This window comes from Chaetodon auriga, chromosome 3 (assembly GCF_051107435.1).
Source record: "Chaetodon auriga isolate fChaAug3 chromosome 3, fChaAug3.hap1, whole genome shotgun sequence".
In the NCBI taxonomy this organism is placed as follows: domain Eukaryota; kingdom Metazoa; phylum Chordata; class Actinopteri; order Chaetodontiformes; family Chaetodontidae; genus Chaetodon; species Chaetodon auriga.
The window spans coordinates 22,678,661-22,701,471 of NC_135076.1; the positions used below are offsets into that span (position 1 = coordinate 22,678,661).

The following is a 22,811-nucleotide window of genomic DNA, read 5'->3' on the forward strand; positions in this document are numbered from 1 at the left end:
ATATAGATAATTTTACATTTACATTTAGAGCCACATTTAAATATAGACAGATTTATTTGTATCTTTTAATTGCAGATTTCTTATTTGTTTAAAGGGACAAGACAAGAAAAATATTTTATGAATTAAAAAAATGGAAACACAAATTCATGTCACCCTTTAAATGATGAGGACAGCCTATTCCATTTAATGCCAACTTTGTGAAATCTTTTGGAAATGTTTGATATGTTTAGTTTATACTGTTTTTATTCTTGTTTATTTGATCTTATTCAATACATGTGATTGTCTTTATTTCCCTGTGCTCATGTCCTTAAAGCACTTTGTGTCATTGTTAAGAATAGTGCTACATTTTGATTTCTAGTTCAATGGTTGTGATCAATTTATGATTAACATCAAAACAAGAATCTAGTGGGGTAAAGCCGCATCAGGGCATGGCTGTGCATTCACTGCTAACTCACTTCTAAACTTTGGCCCTGCAGTTTAAGGCATAGGCCAGTGGAATAGATTAAAAGGTGTGAAGAAGAGGACATTTGAGGTGTTCCCTTTGTAGATCACAGGCTGGATTTGGCTTTTCTCTCTAATTAATTTGGAGGAGGTGATAAGGAGAGGCAAGAAATCAATATGGGCCTAAGCAACAGAGAAAAATGAAATGGGATTCATGAGACAGAACCTGCAATCCGTTCCCACGGCTTGATTAATAACCATTTCCTTGAAATAAGACGAGTTAGAGCCACTTTTGCTTCATTCATTTATTCACAGATTGGAAAAAACGACCCTAAAATAACACTTTTTTTATGGTTTGGTCCCTCAAGGCTCAATAGATTTGGATCAACAAGAGCGAAGTTGTTAAGAAAGCCTTTTTTTTTTTCTTTGAGAGATTAAGCAGTTTACTAACAAGCAAGGAATACAGAAATACTTCTACTTTCAAAGAGATAAATCTCACAAAATCTCATCGGTTACAGCATCCTAGCATGACTCTTAAAAGTGGATTCCATAAAGTACAAAATCTCTGGTCATAACAATGATTTGACTTCTGCCTGAAAGAAATGAGCATCAACTATGATCATTTTGTACCATAAGTCTGAGAAAACATGAAGATTTGTACTAAAATGTTAACTCTCATGCAGACCTACACACAGCTATGCATCAATGCATTTGACAGGCTACTGGTTAGTATACAAACACACAGTGTCCTCTGTAATGCAGTACCTGTCTAAACCTAGTAAAGGACACTGATTTAGTCTAGCTCCTGTGACATTGTGCTTGTATACACAGCAAAGTTTAATCTTTGTACAGATGTACGGATTCAATCCTGCAGTTGCTGTACTGTCATCATCTCATACCGACTCAGCTCCAAGACATTTTAGCTTGTGATTTTGTAGGTAAATGCAGCGGTCTTCCCCTTCCTCCAGACCTGTCAGAATAGAAAAATTACTATAATCAGGGATGCATCAGTTCCATCATAACTGAGAGGAGGATTTTATTTCCTTTCTGCTGATTAGTGCTGTTGTAAAAAGAACGTCATTTGATTGCACAAAATTGTGCTGGAGCACATTGTGTTTATTCACGGTGACATAGCGGTTCAGTGTGCGTGCGTGTGTGTGTGTGTGTGTGTGTGTGTGTGTGTGTGTGAGGGGACTACGTGAAAGAGACAGCAAATAAATTACTACTCTCTCTACTCCTTATTTGAGTTCACCTCCTTTCATCTCAGTCATTGCTCTCCTAATGAGGAAGGCAGCTATTGCCTCAGAGTCCACTTAGCCACAAAAGGAGACTCCTGTCACGCAGCAGAGAAAGATCTAATCTGGGCAGGCTGGAAAGGAGCATCATCATCACACCCAAACAAAGAGAGAATGATAATGTTTTTTTCCCCCCATTTTCTTTTCAGTCTGTTCAATCTACTGCATGCTTAACAGCCTCAAAGAATGAGGAAAGGGAGACCGGATGAAAGGCGGGAATCCTTCTGTTGCCGTGATTAATATTCAACACCCTCTTCTGCAGTGGCTCCCCTCACTGCACGTGGGAGAGACGGAAAGCCCAACGAGTCCCTCTGAGAATAAGATTTTATGAGCGAAACTGGGTTACAATCAACCTGCTGCGACTGCTCAGGATGTAAAAGCTGAGACGTGAACAAAAATGGATTTCCAACATAATTCTGGCCATTACTTACATTCTTCGCCCACAGGACATAATTTGCTGATGTGGTTTCACTTGAATGGCAGTACGGGTTTGTTTTAATTGCACAGAGGAAGCAAAATAAAAGAAGAAAAATAAAGTGTTCCTAACTACAAGTAACATCTTTGTTCGGTCTGGTTTTATAAGCTGGCAGGAAGTGAAATCCTCGGCCCCCGGGGGAGGCATCTACTGCACTGTCAACTTTCTCAGCCGAAGAAGAGGAAGAGGACGGGAAAACAAGAATGTCAGATGCGGACAAATAAAGCCTGTTCTGTGAGCCCCGTGCACAAGAAAGCATGCCTTTCTTATAAATTCAATAAACACCAAACATCCGCGAGGGCAGCCATCTTGTCTAATAGCTTTAATGTAACTGCCCACCTCTTAGCTGTGAGACCGAGTTTGTTCTCCCTGTTAGGAAAGAGGTCAGTGATGCCCGGAGTACTGAGAGTCATAGCTTACGGAGCTGTAAATTACCATCATATCTGTGACTGACAGAGTCATCATACCAGAGTGCTACGGGCCGTCTGGTTTGCTCATTCTGCCTGTCAGCGCCGAACCCGTCCTCTTCAAATATGTCACACTGTCGGTTTTCATTGTCATCGAAGCAGTGCAGACACACAAAAATATATTACAACTCGTTAAAAATAAAAAAAATAAGAAATAAACAACACAGTCGTCACATAGCTGAGAAGCATTTTCAGTCAAAAGCAACAAACATCGTGACCAGTGAGACGCTCACATGTGGACAATCAGAGGACATCTTCCCTTTCAAAAGAACACCTTAAGGAAGAACTTTTCTGGCCCTTGTTAACTTTGTTATCCATGTCCTTTGGTTCCCAACCTGTTTGGCTTGTGGCCCCTTAAAATCAAGCAAATTGTGACCCCGAATTACTTGATGGCTTCTTCCCATGATCGGAGAAACAATTCACCAATGAGAGCTTTGTAGGAGGGACTAAGAATGGGGACGTCACATTTCTACCAAACCGCAGACTAAAGGGAATAAAGCTTTTTGGTTAGGTTTAGGAAAAGATAGCTGACTTAAGGTTTCACAGGGCACATGAGCACCAGCCTCCTGGGTGAAGTGACCCTCCACTCCACCCTGACCTCCCCCCCTGCCCCGGGTGGGGCAGTTCCTATTAGTGTCTAATATTGCCGTGCATGGGTTTACATTGTAGCCAGTTTTAAGCCTGGTGCCTCTCAAACAGACAGTACAGGTTACCTTGTGCATCTGAATGAGATGGTGTGCTATATGCGTGAAAATAGGCAACTGAAAAGGAGATTCTGTACTCATAGAAAATTATATATGTGGGACAGACTTCTTCGATACGGTCTGCTTAGGACTAAATAAACCAAATTTTGTGTAAAAGAAATATGCTTTTTTTTTTTAGCCTACTTTAATTGTCGACCTTCTCCTGGGACGCTCACAGGTTGGGAACCATGAATCCAAACTGTGAATAACCAAAGTATTCTTCATATAGCTTTGATAGATCAATTGTGGTGTTTCTCTTTACTCCTGAATAGTGATAAAACTACTTATTTTCCACTAAAGCATGACCGTGGGTGTAGCAGGGTAACTGTTGCTTCCAGATCTGTAGCTTTCTTCTTGTCTAATAGCACCTGGTTTCACAGTGGATCAATGAGTACGGAGGCCATACCGGCCCACAGCTTCACTTATTCATACCGGAGAGCAGAGACAGCAGTGACAGCAGTTCAGATGGAAATAGACACACAGAAATAAATAATGAGGAAACAGTTCTCACTAAAACCACATGATTTTTGATATGTTAGCTGCTATAATTTTGATTTCTATCTTTCTCCATCAATGAGTAAAATTGCAACACTGAACGGCTTTGTATTGATAACAGGCATGACGAGAGACTAGCTGCATCTTCTAGTGAATCAACTGTATCTAAGACGGGAAAAAATGTTTAATTATGGATTCATATAAAGCATATTTTTCACTTTGTGTTTATGGGTCTCCGGCACACCATTCGAGCTGCACACAGAGAGACATTTAAACAGAGGCAGGACGAATCAGACAGAAAAAAAAGAGAGTGTCAGCAGGAGTGAGGTTGACGAGGAGGACGACTGGAGCCCTGCTACACTGGGCTGTGGTCTGGAGAAGCGTGTGTGGCTGTCACCGTCACACACTCAGTGGCCGTGTCCTTGGTCCTGCGAAGGCCCATGTACAGCCTCTCATCCAGGTTAGCAGTCAGTTTGTCCGTGAGCTCTGCTGTGATGGTCTGCGGGCCGTAGCCTGAGGAGTCGGGCAGCTGAGGGGGCGAGCGCTCGTCCAGGGGCTCGGGAGGGAGTCCACATTGTTTGCTGTCCTCCTGAGGGTCATGGTGCTCAGTCAACCCTCCATCTTTCTCTGAGACGGATGGACGAAGAGGTGGGGCAGAAGAAGAGGTGTGGTCCTCAGTGTCTCTGACAGTGACACCCTGCTCCCTGTCCTTGCTCCTGCTCTCAGTAGTCGTAGGCTCTACCTTTGGAGTGTCAGGAGTGCCGCCGGTCCCGTCGCTGGTCTCCTCATCAGGAGCACTGACGATGCGGGGGAGCGTGCTGTGGTAACTCGTGTCCAGTGGGTAGTTCACACTGTCACCCCTCCGTAGAGGCGTCCGCTGTCTGTCAAAAGAGGACTGGAAGTGTCTGACACCAGGGTCGCTCCACTGCTTGTGGCGCTGCCACTGCTTGCGGAGGTGAATTCGGGACCGATGCTTCCTTAACGGCGACTCCTGCAGGTCAAACTGAGGGTCGTGGCGGAGAAACTCATGAAAGAGGGCGTCCGTCTTCTCATCTATGCTGTAGTCTCGCCGGTGCAGTGCCGGCAGTTGAGGTGACGGCTGTGCAGCCTCTCGAGGTGTGAGCATCTGACCATACGGGAACCAGCTCAGTGAACCAGTACCTGTTTCTATGGAAACTCCTCCGCTGGCACCCAACAACAACTCCTCCTCCGGCTCCTCCTCAAAGAGATGAGACTCAAAGCTCTCCCCGATGGTGCCAGATCGTCCTGCGTTGGTGAAGTGGTGCCTTTTCTCGTGGGCCGTTCTGTCCTTTGGGCTGCTGCTGATGCTCCCAAACAGTCGCAGGTCTTCTGGACCACGACATGGAGCCTCTATGGACGCATAGCCGCTGTCCATCTGCAGCAATTTACGAGTCCCTGTTTCTCCGTCGCTGGCACCTCGCTCTGATTCTGTGCTTTCCTGTTTCCTCTTTCTTCCCTCCTTCAGCCTCTCATCCATATACATCATTATGTCCTTGTCATCATCTCCGCCCTCTGCCTCATCCCCTAAATCCTGCGACGGGTAGCTGGGCAGCCCTCCTCTTTCTGTTTCTGTGCGTCCGCCCAGCGAACACACACTGTCAGCATCACTGCAGACGGAGTTCCTGTCATTGTTGCTGCTCTGGTCAGAGGCCGCGTACTGTTCCAGTGTCGCACGAAGGGTCCAGATGTCTTTGTAAAGGGACTGGGGGTCCTGGGGATCTAGGGGCTCCAATGGGTCTGCACCCTCCCTTCTTGCCAGGGACAGTGCTTCATCCTGGGGATCAGGGGATAGGCCAATCACCCCTGGTCCTCCACGGCTGCAGCTGGGCTCCACCATCACCTCTACCTCTACCCTGTAATGTGCACACAGGTGTGGAGAGATGAGATAAAATGAAAGAAGTAAGGAGTGAAGGAAGGGGAGAAACAAACAAAGAGGCAAAACAAAAGTTAGTGTCAGAGCAGTTACTTAAACAACACATTCGTCTGAGAAATGGCTGTGTTCACAGGGCACAGAATGATTTTCATGACTTGCAATGGCTGCTGTTGCATGTCCTAAAACTAAACTTAGCTGCATACTGATGCCATGAGCGCTTGAAAAACTCCCTGGAAATCCCCTGCTTTCATCTTGGGACAGCAGATTTAAAGAATCCATACTGTATGAAACATAACTTATCAGAAGCAATAAACTGGAAAGGAGCACGGGATCATCAAGTTTCTGAACTCACGGCAGCTTCCAGGAAATTCCTTTTATTTTCAACAACAAACATCTGAAAACATACACAGGAAATACTGTTTAATCTAATATTCAGTGAAGGAAAAATAAATGGTTATATAAGGAAATACTTTGGGAGATTTTGTTGCATAACACTGGGCAAAATCTGCATTGCTATAATTGTGATCTTAAAATAACAAAATTGAAGTGACCCATTTGTGGACATCATGACATTATTAGACAATGTCAGCGATGGAATGGATTCCTAAGTCAGATATAAACCCTGTGTCCCGATTCTCCACGCCATCCTTTAACAAAAAAAAAAAAAAAAAAAAGCACTCTGGTAATCCCCTGCATCTGGCTTCAAATCATGAAATTGGTTTTCAAAGAACTCTTGTTTACAGGGATCTCATCACATACAAATCGGGCTGTGGTTAAACAGCATTTACAATTACACAGCATGGTGTGTTTTAATCTAATTAAATGTCCGAGCAAAACATTTAGTCTAAAAAAAGACACCAGGACAGTTTTCAAAGACTTACAGTTCAATGTTATTGACACTGACATTCTCATTGTGGTTATCTTGCATCCTTGCTCATCTGACATGTCAAGAACAATCACTCTGAGTTCTTTTGCAATGGCGCACAATTTAGAAATCACATGTTGAGGCAAAGTGGTGAAGAATTGGGACTTAGAGCCGTATCCTACTGTATATCGTTACCATATGCTCTCTCACTACAGTAAAGAAATGAGTGCAAGGCAGCAAAGCAGTGAACAGGATGAATGGCAAGGGAATTAAAGATACCTGCCGAGGGAGGGGGGTGGTGTGGAGGGAGGTGAGAGGAGGCGTGTAGTGGGCTGGCTGGGACGGTAGGTGACGTCCTGGGTGCGGGCAATGTACTGGATGAGGTCTATGTGGTGCGCGTCATTGTCATCCTGGTCCATGCTCTCGCTGGCGGCTCGCTGGCGCTGGAACTGTCTCCTCTTTGGCGAGCCTGGGTGACACCAAACATGGCGAAAGAGCAGTGAGTTGTACGAGTTGTGTGACAGCGGACAGGAGCGAAGTGACACGTAGCTCAGGAGAAAGCTTCCATCAACTGTTGAGGGGATTTTGTGCTCTTTTCCCGGTCCCTCGGTGTGATAGAAGGCCTGAGCCCGGGAAGCGCAGGGAGTGTATATATGAAGGGGATCGGCAGGGAGGATTTACTCAGAGGCTCAAATTGACTTGGAACGACCAAATTTTACGTCACTGGGCCATCTGTCGTGTGCGTGTGTGTCTGTGTGTATATCCGATTCTTAGCAGGCAAAAGGCGTCTCACAGTTGGTTGCTGGAGCCCCCTGCTTCACCGTTGTCTGTTTACCACGAGAGAATGTTGCCAAAAATGCTTAACACACAAACAAACAGAGAAAATATACCTAAGATAGAAACTGCAAACAGCATACAGATCTGACTTTTACAAAGGCCCATAAAGAAGTGTTGCACTTCCCTGCTGCATTGGCACAGATTGTTTCTAAAAATAATATCAGAGAAACATACTTTACACCATCAAGGATCCATTACCTCTGGTGTCCAGACTCGAGGCTCTCTGGCTGCTGTCCAGCTTCCATTTCTTGATCTTGAAGTAAGGACTGGCCCCCTCTAGACTAGCGTGGCGCCGCAGTTTAGTGAAGAAATGCAGCACGGGCCCCTGGCTTCCTGCGCCACCGCCAGTGGCAGGGGCACCGCTCCCCACCGCGGCCCCCTCTCCGACGCTGACACTGCTGCCTCTGCCGCGGGGCCCCGCTGCCATCATCACGAGCTGAGCAGAGAGACAAACGTGGTCAGAAAGGAAATCTGCCAAGACTAGCGGTGGGTGTGTAATCCCTTCTGACAGTGATGTTCCACACAGGCTTCCTTGTTTACCCATCAACCATCACTCTTGTTGGTCCTGCCTCAGGCTCCGTGACCCTCTATAGTCCACATGGATGACTCACTGGTTGACTGGCTGGTTGAACAGAGGGTTGGAGTACTGAGAGACTATCTTAACAAATTCATCACTCTACAAATAATTAACTTCCGTAACTTGAGCACTTACAGCTAATTTGTATGCACACACAGGACTGGAGAGGTATTTGCACTTTACCCTGTTATTTTTTTTTTTTTTGATGTGTAGGACTTTTGTTTGATTTAACTTTATCTTTTTGGGAAGCACTTTGAAACCTTGTTAAGAAAAGTTCTATATATGCAAAGTTTATTCTAATCATTATCGGCATCACTGTTATTATTACACGGTAGCTGGAGGTAACTTACAGAGGTTGGCTCTTTGGAGCTGAGAGCAATCGTGTTCTCACTGAAGCTGGTGTCCACCACAGAGTTGAGAGCGTCTCCAGGGAGGGCACAGCTGGGATTGACACTCAGGCTGGTCAGCGCTGTTTGTGGTAGGGGGCACAACATCGGCTGAAGAGGGGCGCACAAAAAATGCTATCAGCTGTCGAATGTGCATGTTTTCTGCTGATAGATACAGTGTGACCGTAGTCACCTATTGGCAGCTACAGTAAGTAATGCAGCTCCTCTTTAAAAGCTAGTTTTCATGTTTAGGTAACATCTATGAATAATAATCAAGTTCAGATTCCTTTTCCAGCTGTCAGAGCAGCGGCAGTGACTGAACGGCCTCGCCGAAATGGGAAATCAATGTGCACAGCCTGTTGAAATGAGCGAGCGGAGAAACCCCTGATTCCTGTGTTTGGGTACATTAGCTTGATACATTTCTCTGCCCTGACCCAAGTGATTGATGTTCTAATTGGCTCCGGTCAAGACTAATGATGCATCAGGAGTAGCAGCAGGTTAAAGGCTGTCACCTGGAAGATGGAAAGCGCTGACTTGGCGGCAGGGTGTGTTGTCATGGTGATGCTGTTCTCAGCCGAGTCGCACTCGTGGATGGTGACTATCTTCAGGGCCGGGGGAGGGATGTGGAGGTGCGTGAGCCGGGCGTTCTTCAGGTGGTGAAAGTCGCCCTCGGTCAGAGTGTACCTGGGGTGAACGACGCAGCGTCACACGCAAAGCCAGAAAATAAGATGAGACATAAGCTGCTTGGTAAGTCATACATCATGACGCTTGCACAAGAGACAAGGAGCCGAGGGAAATATCCGACTTCAAACCCATCAGAGCTACTCTGCATTCTGCATTTAGCCCCACGGAATAATTCCTTTTGAAGAATTTGCATATCAGGCTCGGGGCTTTAAGAGAAAAGTAGGGCAGGGGAATAATGAGAAAGGGTGAGAGCTCTTTGTGTCCACAGCATACATAATGCATTCAGAATTAATTCTTAACCCTAAACTAACAGTGACATCGACACAGTGAAATATGCACATCCTTTGATCTTGGAAAGCAGAAAAGCTGGGAGTTAGTGGACATCATTGCAAGTTGAACACTGAATAAAAAGCACAGAGATTAGCAAATGTGGCCTTTTGTGTGTGTGTTGGCTGCCTGACCTGCGGCCCTTCTCCTGGGCCTTCTTGCCGTGGTCGAACAGTGCAGCCTCATTGAAAGAGACACGGCGGCCTGTGGTGCCTGTGGACAGGAAGCGCTCCGTTTCTTGGTCGTGAGAGCTGGCCATTGACAGGCACTCTGACTCATCCACCCTGATGGTGATTTCTACCAGAGATAGAAGAAGGCAGAGAGAGCGGAGGTAGATAGACGTACTGTGGTGACTGTGTTTAGTGCCAGTTAGCAGACGTTAGCGAGCTAACATGCAAATCTAGGATGGTGAACATGGTCAACATCATACCTGCTGAACATCAGCATGTTAGCATTGTCACTGTCAGTGTGCTATGTTAGCATGCTGATGTTAGCATTTAGCTCAAAGCACCACTGTGCCTAAGTACAGCCCCACAGAGCTGCTAGCATGGCTGTAAACATTATGTTCATGTAAGTGAAGGGGTCATGGTTCAGTCATCTCCTGTGTTAACTGTCAACTGTGTAGTAAAGGCATAAAATACCCCAAAAATCAATTTTGAAAAGCGTCTCTGAAATCAACCCATGGCTGCTGTAACTGAAGTGTAGCATCTGATACGGACACCTTTGAGGAGGATGAGTGTGGTAATACGGCAAACTGCTGACTGAAAAACTACACAAAAAGCCTTACAGCAGCAGTTTGGTGCCAAACTGATGCTTCCTTTTAATAAATCATTTTCATTGGAGAGCGAGCGAATCCACTGGTCCCAAAATGTCAAAATGCGTTCCAGGAATGGCACAGTCATTTAAACTAATTGGGTCGAGATCACAATATTTTAATGGAAAAGACATTACACGTTTGTGCTGACGTGATGAAATATCTCTGCCTCCATCAATCCAGGCCCTCCATTTCCCAGCCTGTCTCCATTACTCCTCCCTCTCTTACTTAGCTGCCTCTTTATACCCCTCCCTCCCAACTTTTCTTCCTCTTTGGCCATATTTCTCTTACCATGGGTGGGCTGAGACTCCTCAATGTAGGTGGTGTTGGTTTTCTCGGGGTCATCGCTGGCCCTGGGGCACACAGAAACATTCAGATCAATGCTGTGACATGGTTACCCCTGAGGTCTGTCTTTCATCCGTCGAAACCTACTGATGTGAGCAGAGAACAAGGCGTTATGATCAGCCTTGTTCCTGTTTGACCTTTTCGTTCAGCATGAGTTGAACTACACATGCACAGTTTAAAAATCCAGCTATAAGACAACTATGAGGAGACCATAGGACTGACTGTTCACTATGCTGTTTACTAAATGGCTGCCTGCCTGTATAATCAATGCAGGCCTAAATCATTGCCAGTAACTTGATAACCTTCAGGGCCAGGGGACCTCTTGAACTGATAAAGCATGGTGCTTTATTGGATTGTACTTTTCCACTCATCTTTGAGGGCACAGAAAAAAATACACAATAAAGGTCATACTCGTTATGCTTTTTGTATATTTTGTCTTTAAACTTTCCCGTTTCAACATCTTTAGCTGAAGCCGATTGCAGAGACAGGAAACTGAAAGCTATTCCCAGTTATTTCTCTCTCATCTCATCTCTGTGCAGAGCTATGAGTTGCATGCCTGCTTGTGTGTGTGTGTGTGTGTGTGTGTGTGTGTGTGTGTGTGTGTGTGTGTGTGTGTGTGTGAGTGAAGTGACTTGAGGGATTTCTCCGTCCACCCAGATCTGTGCTTCTTCTTGTCTTTCATTTCCTCTGTGGCTCCCGCTTCCCCATCCTATGTGAGTGTATGCGTGTATTTGTGTGTGTGTGTGTGTGCGTGTGTGTATTCTCGGTGTGCACACGGAGCTGGGTTGAGACGCGAGATTAATCACAGCCGATGGCTGCTATGAAATCTCATTACACTCATCATTTGTACCAGTCTGCCCGATTCGCCTCTGCTCTCCCCCGGCAAGCCTCTCCTTTTCACGGCTCAGCCTCTGTGCTCTCTGTTTATCTGCATCTAGCTGGTGCGCTCTCATATATTCAAGTGTACTTGATGATGCGTGCTGCTGTAGAGAGGGACAAAGCATCTGGAGAGGAGGCATGTTCCTGCTGAATAAATGCAAATGAATCAAGTCTGATAATGGAATCATACTCACTGGCTGGAGCAAACTGGATGCAGTTAGCTTCATTTGCAACTGCACTGAGCTTTATTTGTTATGTAAGTACACACATTCAACATAAGTACCCGCCAGTCTCTAAACAGCATTTGCACGTGAGCTCGGGAAGAGTAGTCTCCATCTGTCAACAAACTGTGTGTGCTCGTGTGCACATGTGCTTTCATGCAGCACAATAAAAGCAGCACCTGGATGTGCAGTTTAATCTGCCTCTGTGAAGCAAGGCCGCCAGTGTCTGTTGAACCTGCGTAGGAGTGGTGTTGATATAAGTTTGAGGAAATTTTCAAGGAGGCAAAGTTTTCGTGTGACAGTGCTGGACCGCTTCATGGCTGTTTTGAGGGATTAAATCACAGGGACACCATCCCTGTTATTTGACGTAATAAGTTGTAATGAAAAACAACACAACAGCGGCACCTTCTGAGCCCTCAACACCACCATAGAGTTGACTCCTCCTCGGCACTGCGTCAACAGAAAGTGAACATTATAAAGTTACCTTTTATTACAGTGCTCTCGTTATTAAATTCCACAGCTGCTGCTTTCAGGTGATAACCGCTGCTGCCTGTCTGGAGTTTGAGCTTATACTCGTCATATGGAGTCTCATGAAAGTGCTGAAAATGCTAATGCAGAGTTTCTGCGTCGTACCTGGCACAGAATTTCCCTCCTCGACGGCAGGCGATGAGGAAGACGGAGATGAAGATCAGCGTTCCTACCAGTAAGATGGAGAGGATCACCAGGAGGAGCACATAGCCATCTTGCTGCTCCTTGGCCTCGAATGGGATCTCCTGAAATAGATAGATAGATAGATAGATAGATAGATAGATAGATAGATAGATAGATAGATAGATAGATAGATAGATAGATAGGCAGGCAATCGTACTTCAATACCAGTCAGATCTATGAGTGGGCAGTGAGGGTAAGTAAAGCAGATATAACGGGCAGAGGTAGGTGTCTTCCTGTGCTGAATTTGGATGTTAAGTGTGCTACTTTAAAAGGGAAAGAACAAGTAAAGCAAAAAGCTTCCCACATAAACATGGACGTACTGAAACTATTCGCTGATCTGAGCTGAGGGATACGGGTAGAAACGTGTCTACTCTGCACTCCGAGTCAAACTTTTCTTTTGGACAAGCCTCAGATTTGTCTTAAAATAGGGCCGATGCATTTCAGTTCAGGTCCAGAAGTCACGTTTCTGTAATAAGAGACAGAGACGTACTGAAATGCTGTCTGACACATCAGCTGCAGCCCAGATTTGACTTCCTTACTGTGCAGCTGTCTTACCTTCCCTGTAACACCAAGCAGCTTACACGATTGATTTATCCCCACTGGCTGGTTGGCCTAAATAAAGTGAATCTATAAATGCAACAGTACAATTAATCAATAAATGCCAGGGCTATTAACCTGTCTGCAGTGTACCTTAGCTATGGGAAAGCTCTCACAGGCAGGCCTGCAGCTGAGATAATGAACCACACGAGGAGCCTCGGTACAGACCCCACAGTGCCTCAAATCCTTTAGACAAGTTTGTTTAGTAAGGATAAACACTTTTCACCAAAGGGGGACAAGACATCTTGAAATCTCTCCCTCTTCATTGATTCGGTGAACTTGATTTAATCCATCATATAAGCTTGCACAAAAAGCAGACGGAAAGTTATAAGTGACAATAAAGCTGCTGTCTGTCTGTCTGTCTGTCTGTCTGTCTGTCTGTCGCTGCACATGAGAAAATTATTGTTGATATCACTCTGTATGTTGCATTGTGCATTAATCTCTACATTTTCATCACTTTGAATCCACAATTATTCCTTTAAACAAATAGCAGTTCGGTGTTGGCAGCTAGCTGTTAGCTGGGGATCCCATTCTACTGTGGAAAACCAAACTTGATTTATCAGGAAATGGATGAAAAAAGGAATAAAATGGTCTTATCACTTCAGAGAGCACCAAAGAAAAAAAAACTTGAATAATTGAATTCTCTGCTGCCATCTCAGAAATGATTTTTAATCACATTTACCAGGATTCATGTTTTCATTTACAAATTTATTTTTCTTGATCCCACTTAGATTACTTTATTATTAATCGCCCGATTTCTAGATTTATTTCAGATTTTTCTTAGTGTTTTTTTCCATCTCAACATGAGTAGGTTTTTGCTTATTTGTGTCGTTTAATAGCAAAAATGTGTTTCCCCAGCACGTTCCTTCATGCCCATGTAGGCTACTGACAGGGACTGATATGATTCAAATAAAATGATGGATGGCAACATGAGTGGGCGAGCAGAGAACAACAGCAGGCCTTGTTTTACAGAACAAATGATGATCTTCTAGGTGGCGTGTTAAGCTGAACTCTACCCTGGGGGAAGCAGAACGGACAGCAAGTGTTAATGAGCGCTACGCTCTGACGTCACATTGTAATTTCCCTGCGAGGGGAAATTAAAGCTGAGATTAGATCAGAGATTTAATTATTTCAGGTCCAGGTCAGGATGTTCTCTATTAGCCAGTCAATCGGCCAGAAGAGAATATGAAGGAAAGTATGGTTCTGGTGGAAGCACACGTGCGCATACACACACACACACACACACACACACACACACACACACACACACACACACACACACACAGGAAGTTTGAGAATAAGCCAGTGGCGAAAGACAGACTTACTGTGGAGTTTTCTGGTAGGATGTTCCAGACGGTAGACTCATTGCTCATGGTCCAGGCCAACTAGAGAGTCCCCCTGAGACACAACACATGAACACACATGGATACACACACACACACACACACACACACACACACACACACACACAGGAAATGACTGTTACTGGAGCTGTTCATCAAAATGCAAAGTCAAAGGTACATTTTAAATGAGTTACTTCATCCATACTTGTTGTGCAAACATAAAAGAAAACTTCCCTGAACTACAATAAAGACTGTCCTGTTTTTCATTACTGATGTCTGACAGCAGCAAATAAACATGTACTTCGCACAATATAATGTGATGGAAGATGCTCATTGTAGCAGAAAGATCTTGTTGCATCTCAAACGGCCTTAAATGACTGCGAGACTAAGCAGAAACCAGTGTGTGTGTGTGTGTGTGTGTGTGTGTCTGTGTGCGTGTGCGGGCGCGCGCGCGCGGCGTGTGCTTGTACGCATGCGTCCAATCCTACAGAAGATGCAAATGCTAGCATCTCGGCCGTAAAAATCATCACCCATAATTCCATATCAGCCTGAAGACTCTCGATCTACCTCCCACACACACACACACACACACACACACACACACACACACACACACACACACACACAGAAGAAGCACCAGCTCTTACTAAGCACTGGCTCCAGCAGCTGAGTTCCACTACCGCCGCTGCTATGCGTTTGCTCTTACAGATCATAGCCATTAATACTGCTCCTGCTGCACCAAACGCCCACGCACACGCACGCACGCTCTCTCCCTGGATAGATCTACTCACCCAGCAGGGTAGAAGCAACATACCAGCAGCACTCAGCAGTTCGCTGCTCGCCTGCCAGTCACTGCAGCACTCAACTTCAGCACCACAACCTGTATGCTACTGCTGAGCTCTGAGCTGCCAGCCTGTCTAACTCCCTGCATCTACCGTCCAGGCATGAAAACTGTTACGGGAAACACACTTCAGGCTGTGACCAGAATGCTTTCCTTTTTTGCAGTACTGTACCACATCCTGCTTTCTGCCAGCCTAGTGTCTTACCCTGATGGAGGGCAGTGCGCAGCAGCGAGCTCTTGGATGTGTGTGTGCGCGGCGTGTGTGTGTGTCAGGCTGTGGCTCAGGAGTCTCCTCCTCAGCTCCCTTGCTGCATCCTCAGCCACCTCAGCCCGAGCAGCGGTGTTCCCCCCTCAGGGTTGGCCCACTGGCCTCGGAGCAACAGGGCGGCAGTGCTGCATGGCTGACAACAAACGCACAGCAGAAGGACTGGTTAATTATTCAGCTGCTGTGGAGAAGTTTTCGATGATAGAAGCGTTCAACAAATGCACCGATTCATTTTTTTTAAAAGTGTATTTCTGAACTGTTTTTGCACACCAAACACCAGAACGTGATCTTGGAGGAATTCTTGCAACATTAATAAACACCTCATCCGATTCATTAAATGCAATAATACAGTTTTCAGGAGAAACAACCATGTTTATAAAGTCACCTATAAAAATCCATTTAGCCTGCTACTTTATGGAGAATTGCTCACTTCTGTGGTGTTGCAAACCCTGAAAATTTCTCTATTTGCAGGCTGTCTGAGTGGATGGTGATATGGGTGTCCTGGGGATTGCATATCCCGTCATGCTTAACAAAATTTCGGTCTATACCAGCTGCATTACTGGTGTCGTTTTAGCCTGGAGGAGTCTTATATTTCGGCCCATAATTACCACATTACCTGCCCAGAATAAAACAACTGCAATGGTTACTTCTAGTAACCTGTTTAAAATGAGAAACAGCTGCACCAAAGAAAGCATCCCGTTTGTTATTGCTCGGTACTGCAAAATTATTTCCCCGGATCAAAATAATGAGCTTCGATCGTCTCTGGCTCCGGCAGCTGTTTCCCTCGCGGAGCTGCTAAAATCTTTTGCAAGACAGCAAAATCGCATCGCATTACGTGATGAAATGCAGACGGTAGTTAAGTTTAAAAATGGACGAAAACCAGCCACGCTCCGACGTTAATAAATATGCCATCTTGCTATTTCACAGGCGCCTATGATTTCCATCAGCCCGGCGGAGAAGGTAGCTCACGATTTCAATTGGCTGCGCAAGCGGACGAGCGGGCATGCAGCGAGGGTAACACTCACCTACTCAACTGGCCTGGTCCATGCAGGGGTGGAGGGGCACGTTCGGCACCGCGAAACTCTTCCGTGAGCACTTTAATGTGGATTTTAAAGCTAAAAGTATTTATGAATGAAACCCCACTGTTTAAGACACGCCCACCACCCTGTGAGAGGCGCACCACGTGACGCAAGGAGTGAGGTAAAGGCAGTGATTGAAGGCGTTCTCAAAATTAGCCTCAGTCAGACACACAGCCAGAGAGTCTCAATGGATGTCAAATAGAAGACTTCCCTCTTCTCACACGTGTTTGCCACTGTGAGGCGTCCTCTCTTTGCTCTTTACTTATTTTACATTAGTTATATGCAGGTGTGTGGAAATGGTGAAGCAGTGCAGGCTCGGAAGTCTGTTAGCATGTCTGTCTGTGCGGGGTCTTTAACGCCATACAGGTGGTACACACAGAGTAAGATCAACAAACACTTGGTCCCAGATCAGCCCACTGAGTCTCCATCTGTTGTAGCCTATGACACGTGATTTTGGCGCCATCTAATGGTGGTGTATGCTCAGTAGCATCGTTCACAAAAAGGGTAAATGAGGCGTGAATAAACGTTTTTGTCGTATGGTATACTTTTGCATAAATGTTCCATATACGTATTCCTATGTAAACCCTGTATGAACAAAACCGAAAGGCATTTCCGTCTCAGTTGCTCAAACAGACACCGTCTACCCGTGTGTGAAGCTTTGTTTCTATGACCAAAAGGTTATAATACTTGTGTTTCAAACCACATGATATATGGCCGCCTAAACTCACAATTTACCCACAATAATCAACCTCAATCATACCAGTCCATGTACTAGCCGCGCGGCTCTTTTTTGAAAAGACTACAGTACCCTGCATCCTTTGCACCGCCGTAAAGCCTTGTGGGTAGGTTACCAACGTCCTTGTCCTACCAAGCGCACACCGACTGCCTTCACGCAAGGGCTTGAGGATCTCTGTCATTCACTTGTACTTGAATTAAACCAGATTTTCAGACATGATGGCAGCCAGATTTCTTCGCCGTGCTCTCCCTGTGCTGAGGCAAGCTCGCTCCTACGCCGATGCCGCCGCCTCCGGCCCGCAGATGTCCTTCACTTTCGCCTCCCCGACACAGGTAGCTAGCTAACGTTAACGTTATTGGCGAGGCTTTTCGGGCCCAGCTAGCTGTACGGCTAACTTAGTTTCATGTCGAAATGCACCGTCACAGTGTGCATAAACGCCTGTCTCTGGGGTTATTTAGCAGTTCTGTGCTGATACATGTGTTTGCTAACATTGCTTCACGTAGTTTTGTAACGTATGCAAGTCAGAAACAGCGGTTGAGCTTGTACCGTCAGTAAAGTGTTTAGCTTAGCTTGTTAACCTAGCTGTCATTCACTGTCTTTGAGCAGCGGTGTGGCAAAGTGTAACGTTACTTTACGCAGCGGTACCACTCAAGCAGTGCTATTTTCTAGTTCAGTGACCTAAAAGTTTTAATGACATGTTGCCAAATGTATGTTGTTAGCATAAGGTTAGCATCATGTAGCTCAGCAGGTGTGATGAACGCAGAGCTCGCTAACCTTGAGGGTCGTGTCAGTGGTTACATTTCGTCCTATAAACGTGTTTTAATAAATTCAGTCCTCTGTTTCACACAGTGGTGCATGTGTAACTTGCACTGCTGTAGAACTGATGTATTTGATGCACTGAAATATAGTAACAACACAAACATATGCATCTGATTCTGATTCTGATTCTGATCATGTAGCATAAAAAGTAAACTCAACGGCGACAGACGATATTATATAGAAATGGTGCATCTCCATTTGTCTTCAGTCACCGTTGCAGAGAAGTACGTTAGTCAGTGAATGCATCTCCATCCTCTGTCTCCTCTCTCCAGGTGTTTTTCAAGGAGGCCAGTGTGAAACAGGTCGATGTGCCCACGCTTACTGGTGCGTTCGGTATCCTTCCTGCCCACGTACCCACCCTGCAGGTGCTCAGGCCCGGTGTTGTCACAGTCTTCAGTGATGATGGCTCCTCTGTTAAATACTTTGGTAAGATTTTGCTTCACAAAAGCAGATGTGAATGACCTTGGGCCTCAAAGTCATTTTCCTGCTGTTCAAAAACATGATGAATTCGTGAGTGTATGTATTGATTCCACCAAACAGTGGCATCTCTGTTTTGGCAAAGAAAATAGCCAAAAATGCTTTGTTACACGTTATTAAACAGTAAACTAAAATAATCAGATCACCATCTATTGTAAGGTGTTCAAATATTGATATGTGCTCTGATTGTTAAAGATATTAGTGGTGTCTTTGAAGCCTAGAGAAGCTGGTGTACATCTTATGCAACAGTTTTCTCCCCAAGATTGTGGCTGTCAACGTGAATCCCATGCCCAGGTGTCATGCTGCAGCTGTTCATATGAATGAAAGAAACCCTCCGTGTGGAAATTCACTGTGAAACAGAAGCAAGCCTGAGAGTGAAGCAGCAGAATGTCCTGGAAATATAATCCACTGGCTGTAAAACACACTGATCATGGCTGAATGTTGGCATGTGTAGTTACTGTGTGTGTTTGTGTTTGTGCGCGCAGTGAGCAGTGGGTCAATAACAGTCAACGCTGATTCTTCAGTGCAACTGTTGGCTGAGGAGGCTGTTCCGTTGGACCAGCTGGACGTTGCTGTGAGTATAAATGTCAACCTCCCTTCACTCACATACATACTGGAGCGGCATCTGCACTAATGCTGGGCATTACGGCCATAAATACTGCAAGAATCTGTCAGTCAGAATCTGTCACAATCTTTCTTCCTAATGGTGTAGTGTAATATGAAAAACCACAAACTGTGTTTTTTTTAATGACTATTGTAATGATAATTATCTAACATTATGTGGAAATGCTTAGTTTTTCTATCAAATAGCATCATATTTTCTTGGGACGACCTCCCGAACCACATTCATTATGCTCTTTGCATTGTTTAAGCATGAGACGGAATAGCTTGGGTTATTCCGAGCAGGTGACTATAATTACATGCTGCACCATTAACAAAACGATCTCAATGAAAAAGCACCAGTCGCTGGTGTGTGGTTCAGTTTGAAATCAATACAGAAAAGAAGGCGAGGAAAAAAAAATATGAACAATGGCAAAATTAATGCAACTCAATAAGAATTAACACCTTCTTGACACAGTGTCAACATGCACTGTTTGACCAAAGTGGTGTTTAATGTAGGTTTAATTGATTGGATTTTATCATAATTGCTTTCAACAACCCTACTTTTGCTGACACACCAATATACATATCGATCTCCTTATTATAATCTGTGCAATGAGTTACGATGATCTAATAGTACATATTTTAACGAGGTACCTATCAATGCGAGGGATCCATATTTGTGGCATTTAATGAGCCCTTTGAACTTGAGGACGCAGATTCAGAACATCACAACACAAACAGGTCTTGTGTTAGTTTTTTATCAAGAAGTTTTATGAACTGTGTGTTCACTCTGCAAGTAACATTATCAGTGTGTGTTCAAAAGAATGTTATTTTAAAGCTTTTTTTGGGAAACCCAGTTGGATGCTTTATTTCCTTTGGTCCATTCCAGTAGCTCTGAACTTTGATTTCACTGTGGAAGTGGGCAAGCAAAAAATGAATTTCTCCTTTGATGTTGAGCGTGTGTCATGTTTACACCTGCGGGGTTCGTTGTCAATCTCTTCAAAATGTTACTCAGTCTATTCCCTTCGTGAAGTACGATTCTGTCAAACTGTGCAGAGAGGGGAAGTTTGGAAACATCAGCTCTGAATGGCCCTCGTTCTCTCACACTGACACATATGGTCACATTGTTGCATGTTTTTTGTTGTTTCTGCAGTGAGACCTCCACTTTGCCACAAAGCAGAAAGAAAGATAATATTCATGTTCCTAATTGTTGCGCCCTTGTTTCTTGTTTTGCCGTCAGTTACGGTCAGAGCCGAGGGCGAGGCCGAGCCAGACCAGAGAGCGTTTGGCTAAAACAGATCAGTGATGCTGTTTGGCCCTTATCGTGCTCCGAGAAGTTTGCTGGAAGTGATGTAATGTAGCGGTGCATTTTATGGGAAGTGGACACTGCATCAGGCTCCATTTCAGAAAATTTCCTTTTAAATGCTGCAGTGCTTGTCAGCGACCAGTCATATTGTAACTTAAGAGGTAATTTGGCATTTAGCTTTCGTGAAGACTCAACTCCTGACATGTGCTCCTGGTGATCTTCAGCACTGCTGTGGAAGAAGGAAATAACAGGAGTTCTGGGGGGGTTCTGCGTGGATCACTGAAATAAAATAAGATAAACTGTGGGAAGTCTTGTAAAATGTGACTCCTTTAACTGCTTGTTTGGGTCCAAATGCTCTTTAATATTGTATTTGTGACCGCAGTCATCCCTGGGGAAACTGCTCAGTGTTGACAAATTATGTCTTCATAATGTCAGTCTAGTGTGAGTTAGTCAATCCTTTATGGATCTTTTTATATTTTAATGAGATTTGTGTGATGGGAGTCCATATCCGGGTTGTTGAATCGTGCATAATGACTGATCTTTGACAGCAGAGACTATTCTTTGAACCCATGCTAGACCCCCCCCCCTCTCATTTTGATCCTCAGTGCTGATGAACACCTTCCAGCTGATGATTATCCATCGGATCAGTGTTGCAGTTGGACTTGAACGTTGAGTCTTTGTTTAAATGTCAGTCTTGTTAATGCTAGGCTGCGTTATTACGCGCTCGCCGCGGAGGTGTCTGTCTTTGACCTTGGGCAGTGCCAGTGTCACTGTCAAGTTGACTTCATAGCAGTAAATGAGTTATTTTTTTCCTCATTGTCCTCCACTCTGCAGTGAAAATGCACATGGGCCCACGCTGTTAATAAGGAGGGAAAGGTCAGTCACTGTTGAGTTATAGCAGATGTGTCAAATCCCTACTGGGAGACCTTTAACTTCCAGCTATGTTTGGCATTTCTCGTGTCTAATCACTACTGTGACAAATGGAGCTTTCAGAGCAAAGAGGCAGTGGGGATTTTCTCATCACGTCTTACTCCCCACTTTTGACTCGCTGCTCCGTCTTGCTATTCAGACATCTACATCACAGTGAGCCTCAAATGGTTTTTAGGATGAGTAAAGCTTTGCAGGGTCTCTTCTTCCTGTGATTTTTCTGAACAACAGGCTAATCAGCTTGACAAAGCGTGTTTTTGTAAGACTGGTAACAGATGACGAGGGTGCGTTTGATGTTGCATCAAAACAAAATCTGAATTGTGGGTTTTATCATTTGCTTTCCTGTTCTGGTCTCTCATTGTGACATGCTCCATTTTCCCGTCTGTTTCTAGGCTGCCAAGGCCAACCTGGAGAAGGCCCAGTCTGAATTGGCCGGTGCATCTGACGAGGCGGCGAGGGCAGCGGTTCAGATCAGCATAGAGGCCAACGAGGCCATCGTCAAGGCTCTGGAGTAGACCTGTGGTACGAGATCAGCCTCTGCACCGTGATCTGATTACTAGAGAGACGGCCTGCCATTAGTTTAATCCAACAGGACAACGACGCAGATCTATTTAGCCGTTAATACAATTGAAAATGAAAATATTGACATTAGAGAGCACTTTCATTGTGTTTTGAATTGTGTTCTCAAACTGAGACTTTTTTTCCTCCCTCTAGGTAATCTTTTCTGTGTCTTTGATGGAATTCAATGGTCCATCTGTCTTTCCAGCTCAGTCACGTCAGTGTCCAGAAGATTCCATTCTTGCTTTGTACAGTGGATAAAATTCAAAATAAATTTATTTGGAATTACCCGGTGGTGGAGTTTGTGGCATTTTCTTTAAATCCGGCCCTCTCCTGCTACTTAACGCTGATTATATGCGGTATTTTCAACTGAGTGTAATTGAGTCCCAGCAGATTTGTATAATTCAGCTACTGTAAACAAAGCAGACCTGTGCACCGCTGTGCCAGTGTGTTTGCTATGCAGTTAGTGTTTCTGCCACTTGGTGGCAGCAGATACCAGCTTGACTTTGCACCACAGCATTTGATTTGATTAGTTTTTTTTTTAATTCTACTTCTTGTCAAACCGCAGTTTCAGGGAAGGAACAGTCATTGCATCTGTCATATAACCACTGCTGGATGTGATATTTCCTTAAAAGACGGATTCTCTCTGAATTATATTGCTGTGTATCAGCTCCTGTATCTGGTGAAAGCTGAGTCACTCTTACTGTGGCAGGCCCACTTGCGGGTTGGAGTAATTTGGAACCCTCGGTCACTGCTTCCTTGATTTAAATGTGTTGGCGGGGCTTGTTTGTTATGAGTGATGAC

At 44.8% G+C, this 22,811-nt stretch overlaps 2 protein-coding genes across 4 annotated transcripts; one reads left to right on the plus strand and one right to left on the minus strand.

Moving 5' to 3' along the window:
• Window positions 1–731: 731 nt before the first annotated feature.
• Window positions 732–16,663, minus strand: cbarpb (CACN subunit beta associated regulatory protein b). Of its 3 annotated transcripts, XM_076726187.1 has the most exons (11): window positions 16,528–16,663; window positions 15,443–15,638; window positions 14,379–14,451; window positions 12,379–12,518; window positions 10,592–10,653; window positions 9,621–9,783; window positions 8,988–9,159; window positions 8,440–8,586; window positions 7,711–7,948; window positions 6,955–7,144; window positions 732–5,790 (listed from the first exon to the last, which is right to left on the minus strand). In XM_076726187.1, exons 3-11 carry the CDS (start codon window positions 14,424–14,426, stop codon window positions 4,272–4,274), a joined length of 2,679 nt encoding a protein of 892 aa, XP_076582302.1. In that variant the 5' UTR covers window positions 14,427–14,451; window positions 15,443–15,638; window positions 16,528–16,663; the 3' UTR covers window positions 732–4,271. The 3 variants fall into 3 exon arrangements, with proteins under 3 accessions (XP_076582302.1, XP_076582303.1, XP_076582304.1); XM_076726188.1 differs by lacking the exon at window positions 15,443–15,638 and having other exon boundaries at window positions 16,528–16,638; XM_076726189.1 differs by lacking the exons at window positions 15,443–15,638; window positions 16,528–16,663 and adding an exon at window positions 15,188–15,303.
• Window positions 16,664–17,415: 752 nt separating this feature from the next.
• atp5f1d (ATP synthase F1 subunit delta) lies at window positions 17,416–22,295 on the plus strand. Its single transcript, XM_076727319.1, has 5 exons — window positions 17,416–17,649; window positions 18,409–18,562; window positions 19,099–19,187; window positions 21,842–21,971; window positions 22,164–22,295. Exons 1-4 carry the CDS (start codon window positions 17,533–17,535, stop codon window positions 21,962–21,964), a joined length of 483 nt encoding a protein of 160 aa, XP_076583434.1. The 5' UTR covers window positions 17,416–17,532; the 3' UTR covers window positions 21,965–21,971; window positions 22,164–22,295.
• The last annotated feature ends 516 nt before the right edge of the window (window positions 22,296–22,811 follow it).

Coding starts and splice junctions, on each gene's coding strand:
- cbarpb (XM_076726187.1), bottom strand. CDS start 14,426: ATGAGCAATGAGTCTACCGTCTGGAACATCCTACCAGAAAACTCCACA. Junction 9,784..10,591: donor GGAGTCTCAGCCCACCCATG/GTAAGAGAAATA, acceptor TATCTCTGGTAG/AAATCACCATCAGGGTGGAT. Junction 7,145..7,710: donor CTCGAGTCTGGACACCAGAG/GTAATGGATCCT, acceptor GGTGTCACCCAG/GCTCGCCAAAGAGGAGACAG.
- atp5f1d (XM_076727319.1), top strand. CDS start 17,533: ATGATGGCAGCCAGATTTCTTCGCCGTGCTCTCCCTGTGCTGAGGCAA. Junction 17,650..18,408: donor CTTTCGCCTCCCCGACACAG/GTAGCTAGCTAA, acceptor TCCTCTCTCCAG/GTGTTTTTCAAGGAGGCCAG. Junction 18,563..19,098: donor CTCCTCTGTTAAATACTTTG/GTAAGATTTTGC, acceptor TTGTGCGCGCAG/TGAGCAGTGGGTCAATAACA.